This window comes from Eleutherodactylus coqui, chromosome 1, assembly GCF_035609145.1.
Source record: "Eleutherodactylus coqui strain aEleCoq1 chromosome 1, aEleCoq1.hap1, whole genome shotgun sequence".
Taxonomy (NCBI): domain Eukaryota; kingdom Metazoa; phylum Chordata; class Amphibia; order Anura; family Eleutherodactylidae; genus Eleutherodactylus; species Eleutherodactylus coqui.
Genome location: NC_089837.1, coordinates 483,226,713 through 483,243,844, shown reverse-complemented (window position 1 = coordinate 483,243,844; position 17,132 = coordinate 483,226,713). Strand labels below are relative to the sequence as shown.

At 43.4% G+C, this 17,132-nt stretch overlaps 1 protein-coding gene across 1 annotated transcript in view; it reads right to left on the bottom strand.

The window, feature by feature from the left end:
• Positions 1-17,132, bottom strand: part of ADCY6 (adenylate cyclase 6) — a 180,610-nt gene that overhangs the window by 53,273 nt on the left and 110,205 nt on the right. Inside the window, exons 4-10 of the mRNA XM_066585787.1 lie at positions 12,369-12,518; positions 10,859-10,980; positions 10,365-10,476; positions 8,226-8,353; positions 5,958-6,116; positions 5,676-5,817; positions 4,193-4,321 (exon numbers count right to left, since the gene is read on the bottom strand). Coding sequence (XP_066441884.1) covers positions 4,193-4,321; positions 5,676-5,817; positions 5,958-6,116; positions 8,226-8,353; positions 10,365-10,476; positions 10,859-10,980; positions 12,369-12,518 — 942 coding nt within the window. The remainder of the gene's footprint in view (positions 1-4,192; positions 4,322-5,675; positions 5,818-5,957; positions 6,117-8,225; positions 8,354-10,364; positions 10,477-10,858; positions 10,981-12,368; positions 12,519-17,132) is intronic.

Below are 17,132 nucleotides of genomic sequence, written 5' to 3'. Positions count from 1 at the left end.
CCATTGCTATTTTGCTCTGTACCATTACAGCCTTTGGTAACGGTGGTGTAAGGTCAATGGAACACTTGTTGCTGGTCGTCTGGCTCGTAGCCCAATGTTGTGCAAGCGCCTTCTGATGGTTTGTGTAGAAACTGATGCCCCAGGTTTGGGATGAGATGTCCAATTTCACTCCCTGTACAGAATGGATCACTATGCGCCATTCTTCTAATCTGACGATCCGTCCGTGCAGAGGTTTGCCTCTGTTCACCTCTTACTGTCATCTGAGTTTATCGCTATTCTCCCAACCACCGGGACACACAACGCCGAATAGTACTGATATCTCAGACTACACGTGTAACGAACTGCTAGAGTGATAAACCAAGGTATCTCAGTTCAAGGATTATGTCGCTCTGGAACGATAACTGGAACGTCGCGAATGGGAAGCATCACGCGATCATACCACAAGACACACGAATTTTTGAAGTTTCATGGGGCTGACAAAATTTGCTTTTAATTTGGTTTATATACCATTGAAGCCCCTCCCACATGCCACAGATTGGAGCTAGGTGCTTGAAAATTTGAATATTTGCATATCTTGGTGACACCTCCAACTTCCTTGCTTTGCATAACCTTATGGCTTGTCCTTCTTGGTGTTTCAGTTTCGATGTTGAGGACTGTATGTTGTGTACAGCGCTGTGGTATATGTTGCTATAATGACAGGTATTACAGTTTAAAAGTTATGGAAACTACAACACATGGTATCCTGGTAGATGTATCAGGTATTTATTATAGGGCAGTACCTGTCAGAACATAAAACCTCTTGTTGAAAAAAATTACTACCTAGAAGAAGTTGTCGTTTTGCTGCAAAACCCGGCATGCAGTTACATCTCGGGCAGATATGCAAATGATGAGAGTTGTGGTGATTAGATGAACGGTCTTGTCACCTGAGGCCATAAAAGCGGCCTTTTATAGGTCAAAGGGGGGAACCACTTTAGGGCTTCAGGTGGCAAGACCGTTCATCTAATCACACCACAAGTTCAATCATCTGTAGATCTGCCTGAGATGTAACTGCATGCCAAGTACTGCAGGAAAACAACAACTCCTTCTAGGGGCTTGACTTTTTTTTGAGTGTATACGAGTTTGCAGACGTCCGTTTCTGAGGATAAGAGTTTGCTTAGACTTTATAAAGACGTCTAGAACCAGCCGCCTCTCTTCAGACTGTAGCATGTGTACTGCAAAGCTTATTTTAATACAGATGCTCCGCTCATTAGTCCGAAGAACATTCGCATGTAATCAGTAATTAGAGCTTATTTATTATGGATAGATTTCCAGGGGCTTTAGGCTTTGCTAAGGCATGACATCAGATCGGATAAAATACCTCCTGGTTCCACGTGCGCACGCTGCCGTTTGACTCATTCGCTCGTCCGTATTAATCTACTGAAGCATAACACATTTTAAATAGACAGTCTTCGGGGTATAAGTGACAAGGCCGCACCGTGCCTTTAGGAAAGAATTGGCAGAGAAAGGCATGTGACTTGAGAGTTGCTTGCCCCTTGGCATGTCTCATTAGGCAGATCCCATAGGAGGCCCTCTGACGAACTATTTAATTAAGTCTTTCTGAAAGAAGAGCTGTGGCTCCCTGTGTTGTCTCTGCCTATCCTCACCAGGGGGGCCGCTCTCTCGCTCAGTCCTTGGGAAAATCAGCAGTCTGTGTGAGGCCAAAGAATCCTGAAATACTAACGAGGCAGCTTTACTGTCACGGCACCTATAACAAGACACACTCGGCCCAATTCACGGCAGCTCGCACTGCAAATGTAGGTTTCCATGTGCGCTGAGCAAAGAACACAACTAAGCAAAGAGTTATGGATTTAGTTTGTAGTTTCAAACTCCAGAATAAAAGATAAAGTCGTTGACTAATTACATTTTGGAGGTGGATTTGCAATCTAACCTCCTGTGATTATAGTAGTCTGAGTATACGAGTTAAATGGCGAGAGTACGTTCAGCGGTTAAGCTTTGTGATGTACAATGGACTAGAGATGAAGGCTAGTCTACAATCCTTTTAACCCATTCCAATCCACTGTCTGACGTCTGATGACATTCTCATTGAAGGCTGTACAGCTCTGATGTGGGAAGATGTCCGGCAGGGCATTCTTACTGTATATTACTGGCCGCTCTGTTGTCGGGGACCTCTCCAGCATGTCCCATACCGCAGTACTGGCGCTAGCCAGCAGATGGCGCCATTGTATAATAGCAGAAAGAGAAAGGCCCCTAGGAAACCCTGAATCCAAAATTGGATTGCAAAGGGTTAAGTTTTGAAAACGTGAAACTGGTGATTTTAGCAGCCAAACTATATAAATGCAAAACTTGCAGCTTAAAGTGCCCATAAGGCTTATCCCTAAGTGCTGAAACTCAGAACATAATACTAATACTTCTTTACTGTCGACATCATCTGTCGGGAAAATCTTAGGAGACACCATACACATGTGATAGTCATCTGCTCTCATAGAAATTGGTAGGTCTGGACAACTTTTCCATAATGTGGGGTTGTTTCATTATGACAACGCCTTTTAATACTTAAGCCAGAGCAGTAATCAGCTGATTGCTGCTGGTCTGGCATCAGAAATTCCTGAGGGTAGTAACCACTAGTTATAGTGTACTTTCTGTACTAAAAGATGCACTTTTTAGCAAGGAAATATCTTGCTAAAAGGTTTTTTGCATCTTTTGGTCTAATGTCAGGAGGGTCTGGCAGCGCCAGACCCTTTGAGAGCTTGCATAATGATGAGGCACAGTGCTTTTGGGCTTCAATTGATCATTAGGACCACTAATCCCACCACAAAGTACTTTACGTCACTCTGTAGCTCTGGTCTGGCTGTCACTGATCAGAGACTGTGACCCCTGACTTCACTGCCTGGAGCCAGCGCTGTGTACAGGATGTGCAGTAAAGCAGAAACTGGGCAGGAAGGTCTGGGGTCAGACTCTCTGATAATAGTCAGCGGTGGCTAGATCAGAGCTATGGAATGAAGTAAAGTACTTTGTGGTGGGGTGGCTGCTTGGCCACAAGCATAGGTGGCACTTTTTTTTTACTGAAGCCACTATTACCACTGGGGGCAATCTTACTACTAGGGACCACTATTATTAATAGGATTGTTGGAGGCCACTATTACCACTGGGGCCACTATAACTAATAGGGGGCAATCTTACTATTGGGGGCCACAATTACTAATAGGATAATTGGAGGTCACTATTACTAATGGGGGGCAATGTTACTACTGGGGGCCACTATTACATCCCCAATTCCAAAAATGTTGGGACGCTGTGTAAAATGTAAATAAAGAAAAAAAGAATGCGATAATTTTGAAATCTTGGGTTCATTTTTAAAAAAAAATAAAATGGAAAATGTCTCCCTTTCACCTTCTGATACGTTCCATGGTCTATAGTGACTAGATTATGGTTATATGAGATTTCCAAATCATTGCATTCTTTTTTTCCTAACATTTATTTACATTTTACACAGCGTCACATCTTTTTTGGAATTGGGGTGGTACTACTGGGTTTCCCTATTGCTAATGGAGCTACGAACTTTATCCCACCAGGGAAGTTTTAACCCTTTCCAATCCACTGTCTGATGTTTTCCTACATTCTGATTGCAGCCTCTACAGCTCCGATGTTGGAAGTTGTCTGGCAGGGTATTCTTACTGTACATTACTGACCGCTATGTTGTCAGGGGGCCTCTCCAGCATGTCCCATGCCGCAGTACTGGCTCTAGCCAGCAGATGTCGCCACTGCATAATGGCAGAAAGAGAAAGCTCCCTAGGAAACCCTGAATCCAAAATTGGATTGCAAAGGGTTAATAAGCATGAGATGTATTTATCCTATTTTCTGTCATCTAAACCTGGTTGTCTCTTATAGTCAGAATAATACAGTACTTTCTGTCAGTCACTACAGAAGTCATCGAGCCATTCAAATTTAAGGCTGTCCATGTAATATATATATATATATATATGTCAGAGTGAGAATTGTTGTGTGCACATTATTAGGCTTTAATTACGTATGATGGTTTTTCTGCCCTTTTTTGCCTTGGCATATCACCCCAGCACCCAGATGTTACACTGTAGTTTTATAATATATGATTATATAGGATTGTTGCTATAAGTAATTCCATATAGTTTACTCTTAGCGCCAATATACCGATGGCTTTCAGCTGGACACTCACCATTTGACGAAAAGCCTTTGAGCCTTTGTTGCGTGGAAAGGTTCTTTCAGGAACCCAGACTCGGGTAAGGCCTTCATTAGAGTTGGCTCTGACTCTTTGTAGTTTAGCCAGCATGGCCTTTTCTTCTTTCTGCATTGAAGAACACACAGGTACACCTTTTATAGGACAAGCGGCCATAATTGCAGTTCTTGCGCACATTTTACATATTGTCGTGAACAAAAGCTTATGTGTCCTAGATAAACATGGTTAGGGAGAATCCCTATGCTCATCCTATCAAAGGAAAAGTGCACTCCATATCACAACCTCCTTATGATTATGTGCCTTGCTATGAATCATAAAACACTAAGCGGCGGTAGGCATTAGTGAATTTATAATCCAGGTCACAAGTGCTCCGCTACAGGTATCTGATTCTCAACTCAAAATACCTGCCCATTTGGTGGCAAGTTTGAGGTTTTCAATCAAAGCAAGCAGAATAATTGTTGCAATGCTTGATAAAAGGGGTTTTACCATATTATAAAGTCATCCCTACCCACCGATTCCAAAGGTCTCTACATGAATGGAGTGGAGGCCGCACATGCGCACCATTGCTCCATGCAGTCCAATGGGAGTGTCGAAAATTGCCAAGTACACTCAGCAAACTGTGGCGCTCCCATTGAAATCAATTGGCAGCACACATGCACAACCTCCGCTGCAATGACTTTCAAGATTCTCATTATCAAGATCGGTGAAGGTCCCAGTGGCCAAACCCCCACCGATCATAAAATTATCCCCCATAACTCAATAAGTTGGCACAACTCTTTAAAGAACACAACCGCATGGAGCTTCATCAAAGTAGAGTATTATTTTACTTAAAGGGCTTTTTATGGACTTAGATATTGATATTGGATATCTAAGTGCCAGAAAACCTCTTTAATAAAAATCAGATTTCACTTTGATGGAACTTCACGTATTATGGTTATCTTTCTTAAGATCAAGCACTACGAAGTACATATCCTATCAGAAATGGCTGGTATTGTTGCTCAGTTCCATTCACTTGAATGGTTCTGAGCTACCAAAGGCCAATGACTGACGAACCTAAAGTCACAGACCAAGGAAAAGGCTGTGTCGCTCAATGGAGTGTCAAGGCCTCTTCACCAGCAGAGCAATGACAGTGCCGGGAGTCGTATCCCATCCATCTGATATTGATGACCTATCCTATAGACTGGTCATCAATATTTAAGTCCTGGATAATCCCTTTAAGCTAGTATTGATTAGCTGTACACTGGTAGTACAACCTTCCAAGTTTTTAACTCTATCCATTCTTATTAAAGTTGATCTAGGATGATATAGTGATTCCTTCATTGAGCAGAAGGTTGGCCCAGATGACCCTGGAGGTCCCTTCCAACTTTACCATTCTATGATCTGAATCAAATAGAGTAGAAGATGAAGAAGAATTCCAATTATTTATGTTAATGCCTTCAGTGGGTTGTGTCCTCCAACTTACCCTCTTCTGGCTGCATCCTGTCACCAGGAAAGTTTTGATGTCATGTTCCTTGAGATACGCGTTTCTCTCACCTCCATGACCAGGTTCCACCTCGTAATCTCCATTCAGATAATTTAATGTAGCACTTGTGATGTGTATCCGCCTGAACAGAAATAAGAAGGGGACATTTAGAATAGCCATGAATAAATGAATTAAAGATAATATTTCTCTTTTCAGTTTCCACCGTTAGGTAATATAGCTATGAACATCGATGTTGGGGTTAGAAAGAGATGTTTCACTTACCCGGCCTTGCCACCAGCTTCCATATGATTGGCCAGAGTCACATCATTAGACCATACATCAAACTGCCACTTTCGCAGGCCAAGGACACCACAGTGAACTCGTCCGCTGTGTATTCCCACTCGCATGTTCACATTCACCCCTGTTACTTCTCTCACTAACCTGAGATACAAGAATATCTTAGTCAAGAGAACAGCATTATTAAGAAAAGCATAGCACCATAAAACTAGACAAAAACATTGTGCGGACGCCTGACAGTTCATCCCAGCGATAATTAACAGTGTTAAGGGAGCAGAAATGCAGTCCTATGCTCTAGCTCACAACCTGAAGGTTGCGAGTTCAATCCCCGCAAGGTTCAGGTACGCAGCTCAAGGTTGACTCGGCCTTCTATCCTTCTGAGGTCGGTAAAATGAGTACCCAGCTTGGTGGTGGTCGTGGTGGTGGTAGGGGGGAGGGTAAAAAATAAAAATTACCTGAAAGCGCTGCGGAATATGTTGGCACTATACAAATAACAAGATTTGTATTTGCTTATAGAAGTATAATGAACGACGAACGAGAAGTGAACTAATTCAGTCAAGGCGCTCAATAACATTGAACGAGAATCGTTCAGATTCCCGCTGGATTATCATTTCACCCGCTGATATAATTTTCACCTAGATTCTTCATACAAGCCTCCTCAGCTGATTTCACACTGAAGGAATTTCTTGGTGTGAGCACTGGTTCAGCACCCACAGTAATGCTGTGCAGCTTACCAAAATGTTACCAAGACCACATGGCCAACTCAACCAAGGTCAGCAAAGAACCCAGATGGGCATCTAACTGCAAGCTTTACTTTCCTCAGTTAAGGTCAACGAACACAATTCCAAAATAAGAAAGACAAAGACACTGGACAAAAATGGAATCCATGTCAGAGCTGAAAGGCATAAACCACTGTTGACTAAAAAAAATACAAAGGCCTGTCTTGCTATTGCCAAACAAATCTGGAAGACAAAGACTTTGTGATGATGAATCATTGGTGGAACCTTTTGGAAGACTTGGATCCCATTACATTTAGCATCTTCAATAAGGACATCATAGCAACAGTAAAGCATGGTGGTGGTAGTGTAATTGTCTTGGGCTGCTTTGCTTCTGCGGGACCTTGACGACTTATCATAACTGATGGAACATGGATTCTCCTCTATTTCAGAAAATCATGAAGGAGAATGTTTGTCTGGCAGTTTATGACCTAAACCTCAAGTGCAGTTGGGTCATGCACCAGGACAATGATCCGAAGTATGCAAGCAACCCACTCCTGAATGGCTCAATGGAAACAAAATGAGCGTTTTAGAGTGGCCAAGTCCATGTCTTGACTTGAATTCCACCAGAGAGGCTTTGGCAATACTTTAAATGGTTTCAGGACTTTTGTCCAATCCAAATCTCGTCCAACCCACAGATTTCGTCCAATGCTTTCCTCATCCATGAGGACATTTCGTCCAATTTCTTTTGTCCCATCCACGTTTTGTCCAATTGCTTTCCTCGTCCAACAAGACATTTGACATTCCGCCATTGATAATTTATGCCATACTTCAAAAAAGAGACGTGTGTTCTCCTCTCGAACATATAGCCTATATGAAATCACTGTTCAAAGGACAACTTCAGACGCCGCCACCTCTTGACCTAATACTGTATCAAAAAAGTTGTAATCTCAAAAATTTTTAACTGATCACAGGGAGATGAAACGCATAAGGGGATCCCTCCTCCATGGTTCCCCACCAAAATGCCGGGCGCAGTAAGGCTAGAGCCACACAAGGCAGATTTTTGTTGGAAGGTCTGCAGCGGACATTCTGCCGAAAATCTGCAGCGGCTTCACTGCCTCTGAGTCCGCACCACGTGGTGCGGAAGTAAAGGCAGGAGAGACGGTGGCAGAATCCCCTTCCCCTCAATGCCAGAGCATTGAGAGGGGTGGGATTCTGCAGCGGAGTCGTCATACAATCAGTTGGCACAATCAGTTATTAGGTTTAGGAGGGCAATTAATTACTTCTTCACATGGGTGAAAATGGCTTTGAAAAAATGTTTAGCTTCAATAACGTGAATGGTAACTTAAAGGCAGCACTTCGATAGCTGTGAAAATGAACATATATACTATATCTTATGTCCAGTCGGTAGGTAGATGAAACTTTTGAGTATTCTAGAAATGCTGTGACTTTCCTGCCAAAATAGCTTATGGCTGAAGTCCCAAGTATAGCTCTGTAACATCTATATTATTATATATTACGCAAAGGGTCCACTTACGAGATGGCTTCAATCATATCAACTCCCATCTCCACACAACAGTGAGCATGATCCGCGCGAGCTTCAGGCAATCCAGAAACACAATAGTAACAATCCCCCAGGATCTTAATACGCAAGCAGTGGTTTTCCTTGAAATAGAAATAGATAGTTATGAAATGATGGAAGTACATATCAAGACTGCTCTACAATGCATTCAGCTAAGAGAAGACATTGAGTCACTGTCGCAGGTACTATGAAATGAAATGCTACTTTATACCTCTCTCTGGGGCTCCGGCTATATTTTTATTTTGTTCTTTGTGCTTTTAATATTTTTTTTTTTTACAAAAACTACTTTCCAAGGGAAAAAAAAAAGTGGGAACCATTTAAAACAAATTATTAAACCATGACTCAGTAAAGTAATTATAAGAGCCATAAAAAGGCATCCAACAAGAGCGAGCTCCAAGTAGGAGTTACAATGCCAGAATGTTAGGCAACCAAAGAATATGTTTGTATTCTGTTTGTGAGAGGAACAAGCGCTGCCTGCCAAATCTCACCAGGGGGCTTCCTTCTCATATTCAACCATTTGCAAAATTTGTAGTCTGTGTGTGGCACAATTTATAAAGCAGCCAATTTTTATTCATTTTTAATACTTGGCTCTAAACGATCTTGGAGACCACAGGTGGAAACTTCTACACATAAAAAGCAATATGTTAAAATAAAGCTTCATGCTTGGTCACAACCTGGATATTAAGATGATGACAATTTTAAATATGTATTCATAACGATTAATCCTAGTGTACCCTGCGGTCTGGGGTTGGGGGGGGACTGAGAGGGCCATGCATGCTCTTCTGGGAAGTTTATGCAAATGAGAAAATGGAACAATGCTTCTACAGAGCACCTATTAGAAGGCAGCATTCCTACAAGGCAACGCTTGACCTTTTAGCTGGCCTTGTGACAATGACTGGGAATAAAAACCAAAACCAGAGTCTTCTCCAGAAGGAAAATGTAACCATGTACAGACAGCTGTTTTGGGGATTTTGCTCCCCATCAGTGTACAGTAGGTTGCTGGGCCTATGAGGTTGGTTGGGAACAGGTAAAGTTTCTCCTTAGGTAGAGCACCTAGTCTGCGCACACCTATTAAGGGCTCTCCTTGAGGAGAAACTTAAACCCTCCTAACACACATCATAGTCCTCTCACCCAGCAACGTACTACACACTGATCAGGGACAAAAACCCCAAACAGTCTGTCTGTACCCAGTTATCTTTTCCTTCTTGAGAAGTATAAACTTGAAATATAAGCCCTACCCCGAAAATAGTCCATAACTGTAGAAAAAATTAAATAAAAAATAAGAATACATCACCTTAGAAGCGCTGTCATCTCCGGCAGGTCCCCGGCACTCTTCTTCTTCTCCTTTTCTGGCCGGGGAATTGAAAATCCCCGCCTTCTGAAGCACTGCCTCTGATTGGCTGAGTGCTGTGACCATTCAGAGGCAGCGCTCAGCATTGATTGACAGCTCAGCCAGAAGAGGAGCAGAAGAAGCGTGCCAGCACGTGCAACCAGACGTGCTGAATATGACAGCGCTACTAAGGTGATGAATTCTTATTTAATTTTTTATACAGTTATGGACTATGTTTGGGATAGGGCTTATATTTCAAGCTTCCCCCCATCTCCCCCATGAAAATCCTTGTCGTGGAGAGTCCCCTGCCACTGCTGACACAGCAGTGGCAGAGGATCGCAATCATGTCCAATTGATTCCAATGGGGCTGGCGCTGCTGCTGCTGGCCCCATTAAAATCAATGGGAGAACATCACTAACTCCTGCCGTAGCTGTGACAGCCACAGCAGGAGATTCCTTCAGTCCTACGGAAACGCCTCGCATCCAGGGCTTTTGAAGGATTGCGAGAACGATATCGGGGCGTCAATCACATCCCGATATCGCTCTCGCTGGGCATTGCTCCATCTTCCTTTTTGCAGCAACAAGTGAGTTACTGTCCCGAAAGAGGAGGATCGTTGCATGTCACACCTTCTACATGTCCTCAAAGTTCAACAGCTCATGTCGCCAGCACTTAATGAGTTGGCTTCACTAGTTTCAGGAAGTTTAGTTTAGCTTTAAAATAATGATGCTTTTAACACAAATTTCACATTAATAAATTGTACTTACTGCGGCTAGCTTGTCAAAACGTGCAAAGAGCTCATTCAGAGTCATGACCAGCTCCTGTGCTGTGCATTGTGATGCCAAGCTAGTGAACCCCTCAATGTCAGCAAACAGGATACTGCAAGGAGAGAGACTGTCTCATCAGTAATGTACTGAAAACACAAAGTCTGATTTACAGAAGTGCAGGCGATGACATCTCCAATACTTTATATGATTATGTATCTTGTTCGTAAAGGTTGGACAGCTATAATTTCTCCAATCATGTACCGCAGTACTCAGATTTCAGCGTTTTCTTCTAACCATGAATGTGGCAATTAAGAGGCACTTTAACCTACAAAATGGTAGTGTTGTTAGCTGACAGGTACTTTTATCAATAGACTGGCTCTCCTGACACAAATTACTGCCAATTCTTCATACCGTTGTTAAAAAGACATGACAATTTTGTGCGTGACATTACATCCCTAATAGGGAATAAAAAGAGAGCTGGAGCTCCGCATTACCTGACGTTGTCATGCTTCTGTATGTAGATTTTGTGGAACATCATATCCTCCTTTTTGGTGTTGATATCTTCTTTCATTTCCATTGCAACATGACGTGGCAGCACTGACAGCAGGAGGCGCTCCTGCACAGGGGAGAGGTGCAATCACATAGACATATAAACCACACACTTACAGTTATTTGACATTTTTGCAAGCCTTTTGCCAAAAATATTAGTTGCAGGCAGACAATGAGAGGATTTGCAACGTGGGAATGCACTGGACCTACTTTTATGTTTCTGTTATCTATGGAATCTCCATTGGAAATGCTGAACAACATATAAGACAATGTTGCAATGCTGTGCAAGTCTCTCTCCAAGTAGACAACCAGTTACTCATGCAGAGAGCTGTTGGCTATAGAAGTAGCAAGCTGCAGCCCCAAAAGACTGCACAAGAGTTTACTGTGCAACCAGATCTACAATGCAGCTTAAAATCATTAAAGAGAGTAAATAAAGTCTTAATATTTGAAAACTACATAATTTGATACATAGTATAACCATAGTGGCATGGAGGTGGCAGTTGTACCTGGGACCCGATACCTGAAGGGGCTCTGAGGCCCCCCTGGAACATGTGGCACCAAGTTTTACAAATTGCACATGGCAGAGAGCAGGGTAATAAAAGAATGGGGTAATAAGAGACAAAAAAAATCTACTCCTATCATATGCAGTGAGCTTGTAATCTTTGTGCAAGACCCTCAGCTAATGAGTTATTGCAAACCTGGTACTTATAGAGTTAGAGATGAGCGAGCACCCAAATGCTCGGGTCTACGTTATTCGAGGCGAGCTTTTCATAAAATTTGAGAGCTCTACTCGAGTAATGAACCCCATTGACTACAATGGGAGACTCGAGCATTTTTGTATGTTGGACGCCGGGTGCCGAGCCTTTTTTTTTTTCTCTCTCTTTCTCTCCCCCCCCCCCCTCTCTCTCCCTCTCCCCCTCTCTCTCCCTCTCTCTCCCTCTCTCTCCCTCTCTCTCCCTCTCCCTCCCTCTCTCTCTCCCTCCCTCACTCCCTCCCTCCCCTGCCTGCCAGCCAAAAAATTTGCCATTGAAGCGCACTGCAAACTTTGTGCAATTGTCCTGTCAGTGGTGCCTTATCTTGTTTCCCTCACATCTCACTGTGTGTAGGAAGGGGCTGCTATGCCTCTAATTACACAGTGTGGGAAATAGATGACACCACTTGGGGTATCAAGAGACAAATGTTTTCCCTGTTACACAAAATGCATTATGAAATGGAATATGTTATTAACATAGAGCCTTTCTGCAACTTAGTAACTGATGTCAATATGAAATCCATGCATGCTGCTGTGGAGCCACAAAAAATAGGAATGTCTCTTATTACCCCCATCGTCTCATTACCCTTCTCCACCCTAAGTTAGGGTCTGTTTACAGTTTTTCCTTCAAGTTCTGTCTCTGCTCATTATTCCTCTGCCCATACTCATTGGTGCGGCACATATTCCTCTAATCTCACACTTACTTGCTGCTGGTTCTCTCTTTGAAGGTGCAGCCTGGCTTGGATGTATCCTCTTGTTTCTTGGAATGCCTGTCTCTGGGACACCTCTGCGGGGTAGTGGGTGCAAATGCCAATAATATTTGTGCAAAGGAAGATCAGCACGTTGGCGCTTAACTAGAAAAGAAGTGAAAAAAATAAGTCAGACAGAATACCAGTTTTATGCACACACTGGATGTGAAGAAACACAACTGCATTCAGCACAGCGAGTAAATATAGTCATGTCCACTTAAAAGTGGAACTAAAATTCATCTGTCCTCCTATGGGCGGATAAACAATAATCTACAGATTTTCTCAAGACAAATTATAATTCTGCCCATACACAGGGTAAGTATCCAAAAAACATGTGAAAGGAATGTGACACAATAGGGTGCATTTACTAAAACCAGTAATCTGTAATGACACTTTATAAAGTGAAAAATGATTGAACACTGATAGTAAGTGTAGACAATGTTATTTGAGAAAACAATCATTTGTTCATTGAAGGCAAAAAGAAAATGTATCTATAATGTATGATCATATAAACACTCACTTTAGGGCTCGTTTACACAAGGGCTGTTTGCGCGCCTTAGAGGTGTGTACAGAAAGCGCTTCTATTAGAACCAATGGTTTCCTATAGAAACGTTCACATGAAGGAATTTTAGATGCGCTAAATCCTTGCACCAATCAAAGATAGCACATGCGTGGATACAATGCCTGCATCTAAGGTCCATGCTGCGAAAAAAGATGGGACCAGACCTATCTTTGGTGTGAGCTGCACAGGAGTTTCCATAAACTCCTATGGAAGCAGGAGACTATGGAAACTCCTGCGCAGGAAAAGCAGATTTCTGCTGACCGAGGGAATATCCGCTGCTTATAGTAGGACATTTAAAACCTGCTGCCCAGAAGCACATTTTAAATGTCCCACTGTAAACTTCTGTTAGTTCCCACAGGGATGAGGGGAACCCCCGAGGGTTCCCTTAATCTCCACGGGAACTAACAGAAATGTACAACAATATACCCTACTGTAAGCAGTAGGGTATTCTTCCAGCCCCACTGAGGGCATTTCCAGCGGAGAGCAGTAGGGGACTCTTTCAACCTCTCTCCCCAAGGAATTTCCCTATAGCGGGGAGAGATAGGGGGCGGGGTTACAGGGCTTCCCTGAGAGTGTGTGAGGAGGGGACGGAGCTATATTTGCTACGGAAATTATCTGTGAGAAACTCTACAGCACTGCCCCTTTCTCTAACCGCGCCCACTCTTTCTGTGCTATGGGGATATCCCTCAGGAATCCCCAGAGCAGGGAGAGCGGGACTATAGGTTAATCTCCCATGTCAGGGAGAGAGAGCGGGGCTATGGGGGATTAACCCACAGCAGGGAGTGACTGAGCGGGACTATGGATTAATCCCCCATAGCCCAGCTCTCTCTCTCCCTGCTATGGGAAAATAGCGAAGCCCTGCAGGGCTTCTTCTCTCTTTCCTCCAGTGAGCAGCTGCCTGTTCATACTATTTTTAGCGCAGTATAGGCATGATTTTTTTTGCACACCTATGCTGCACTAAAACAGCGCTTGTGTGAACGAGGCCTTAAGAGGTTGTCCAATGAAGACAACCCATCCCTTTCCCTGTTAAGCACATGAGATATTTGTATGTATGGTCAATCACATCTAGATTCTTAAGGACTATGTACACCTATGCATTCTTTTATTCTTCTTTTAATAAATGTGTTTTTGGAAATTTATAGACTTTTTGCAATTGTTTTTTTTATTAAAAAATTATGATTGTTTGGTTTCTTGGCTTGCATTGTTTTCCAAGGCATTGCAGACTGGAGGACTGAAATTTTGTCAGTGAGTGAAAACTGACAGCTCCTTCCCTAGCCTGCTCCCCTGCTGCCAACATGCATTCACTGCCTTTCCACTGAGCCATTACAGAGGGCTGTATGACAGTGCTGGGGGATGGTGAAGGAGATCAGGAGGACCGAGAGCAGAGAAAGCTACTATTACAGAGGGCTGTATGACAGTACTGAGGGATGGTGGGGAGAGCAGAGCAGAGAAAGCTACTATTACAGAGGGCTGTATGACAGTGCCGAGGGATGGTGGGGGAGAGCAGAGCAGAGAAAGCTACTATTACAGAGGGCTGTATGACAGTGCTGAGGGATGGTGGGGAGAGCAGAGCAGAGCAGAGAAAGCTACTATTACAAAGGGCTCTATGACAGTGCTGAGGGATGATGGGGGAGAGCAGAGCAGAGAAGGCTACTATTACAGAGGGCTGTATTTCATTCCGGATGAAATTTCTGCTCTTAGCAGTAGTGAGGAGGAATGAACCAGCTCCTAGTCGGAGGGAGGATTCAACAGAAGGAAAGATGACTATGTAGTATTAAGTGGGTGACAGCCTCTGAAAGTGGAGAGGGCTGGGAAAGCTGAGCTTGAGTGGATTCATGAAAGAAACCAGCTGATCGGTGCTAGGAACACTTCCAAGTCAGAAACCTAAATATAGAAGAGCCTGCAAAGCAAGCATGATGCTTTCTAAATGCATGAGAATGAAAACTCAATGCAAAAAAAAAAACAGAGAAGTGCCTTATTTTTTTTTGCAGGAACTTAGTAAGATATGTGTGTATTGCTTTTTCCTACACAAAGTTTTCCATGGCTTTTGAAGTTCAATGAAGAATGACACACGTTGTACACTCGTACATAGAGGAAGGAAATGGTAGCAAAAGTGCTATTTGATAATGTCTGCTCACTTGACATAATGATCATACAGCAAAATCATTATCTGCTAGCGGAGGAAACAGACCCTATATAAAGCATTAACCTAAACCCTAAAGCAGATAAAAACTGTCATATGAAAGTAAAATCCAGAAATAAACACAAGAGCCAAGAACTGTGGGAGGAATAACAGAGAGAAGAGCACTATTTATAGCATGTGAATGACTAGATGTCGCAGGGCCTCAGAAGGGTTACATCAAGGCTTCTCTCACATACCCACAGCCCACAGGCTCCTAGGGTAAAATTAAAACATATACTAAAGTATACACTTGCTTTATTTTTTAAATGGTGCTTCTGTCTAGAATAGTGCATTAGACTGGGCCATATTATACAGCAGAAATAAAGGTATTCCAACATATACCAGCCCAAATTACTAGGACACAAGTCAGAGCTAGAGATGAGCGAGCACCCAAATGCTCGGGTCCGTGTTATTCGAGTCAAGCTTTTTGTAAAATTCGAGAGCTCTACTCGAGTAACGAACCCCATTGACTACAATGGGAGACTCGAGCATTTTTGTATGTGGGACGCCGGGTGCCGAGCTTTTTTTTTTTTTCTTGGTCTCTCTCCCTCTCTCCTGAACGACAATCGTTCACATTCCTACTGGATGCGGGAATCTGAACAATCTATTAGCTGGTGTAAAAGGACCCAAAGGCCCCCTGCACACGGGAGGAAATTCCTCGGCGGGATTTCCTGCAGCATTAGATAACGCAATCCTAGGCAGACGGACGTGATTTGTCTGCATGAAAACAAATCGCGGCATGTTCTATTTCCGAGAGACACACAGAAACGTCAGTGGTGATGCGCCGGCTCCTCTCCGCGCATGCGCTGGCTGGGCGGCAGCCGGCACACAGCGCAGAGAGGAGACGCCGAGAGCGGGTGAGCTGCAGGGCTGTGCAGGGGCACGGGTCCGCATCCGACCTGGCCGTCTGCAGGCAGCCTAAGGCTACCTTCGGATAGCGTTTTAAACCCCACTAAAGGGTTTCGTGCCAGGGCTCCATCTTCATGGGAAAAGTAGTGTTTAGATGGAACCCTGGACTGAATCATAGGCTGCCGTTAGTAAAATGATCTTTGTTTTAGCAAGTTTCCGTTCAATTCCAACATTTTGACCTGACGGAACAGTTGACTTTATTAGTCTTTTTGGCCAAAATGCCAGTATTGAACCGAAAACTGTTAAAAAATACTGTAGATTTTTGGCCACTGTGTTGTCGGGGGCCTCTCCGGCATGTCAAATACCGCAGTACTGGCTCTAGCCAGCAGATGGTGCCATTGTATAATGGCAGAAAGAGAAAGACCCCTAGGAAACCCTGAATCCAAAATTGGATTGCAAAGGGTTAAGGGTTCCTTCACACGAGGTGGTGACAGCATATTATGTGGATAGGTTTTACGTGCGACTATGCTGCACCGATCTGCCATAGGCCCCCATGCTGCCGCTCACATATAAAAGCTGATCTACATTTCATTCTATTAATCTAAATAGTTAAAAAAATGTATTTGAATATTAACCATCAAATACCATTAAAAAATGTCAAAGACTCAAAATAAGTGACCCCCTCCCCCCCCCTTTTACAGACTGCATAAAACCGTTCCTCTTACGAGGAAGAGGGTCTGTTTTTAGACGCTGGATATCAGATTTTCCACTTTTGGAACATCAAAAAAAACCCGGCAATGACAGACGAGGGAGAAATAATAAGTTTCAAACACTCGTGAGAACCAGGCAGTTTCCACTGAGAACAGAGAAGAGGCCAGGAGTGAAATGATCCTTCAGCCAAAGGTTTGCACAAGCTATACCTTCCTGTGTGGTAAGTGCGGTTAACCGCAGCCAGCTGGAGTCTGGCCTCGCGCCATTCTGCTATGACAGGCGTCCAGTGCTGGAAAAACCCACAGTATGTATGTCTGCAGCCTCCCCCTCGCTACAAGGAAGCCATTTACCACATTCATACATATCAGGGACACGGCCAGATAAAGGACCTACAAAGGGTTATTCTGTAGCTGAT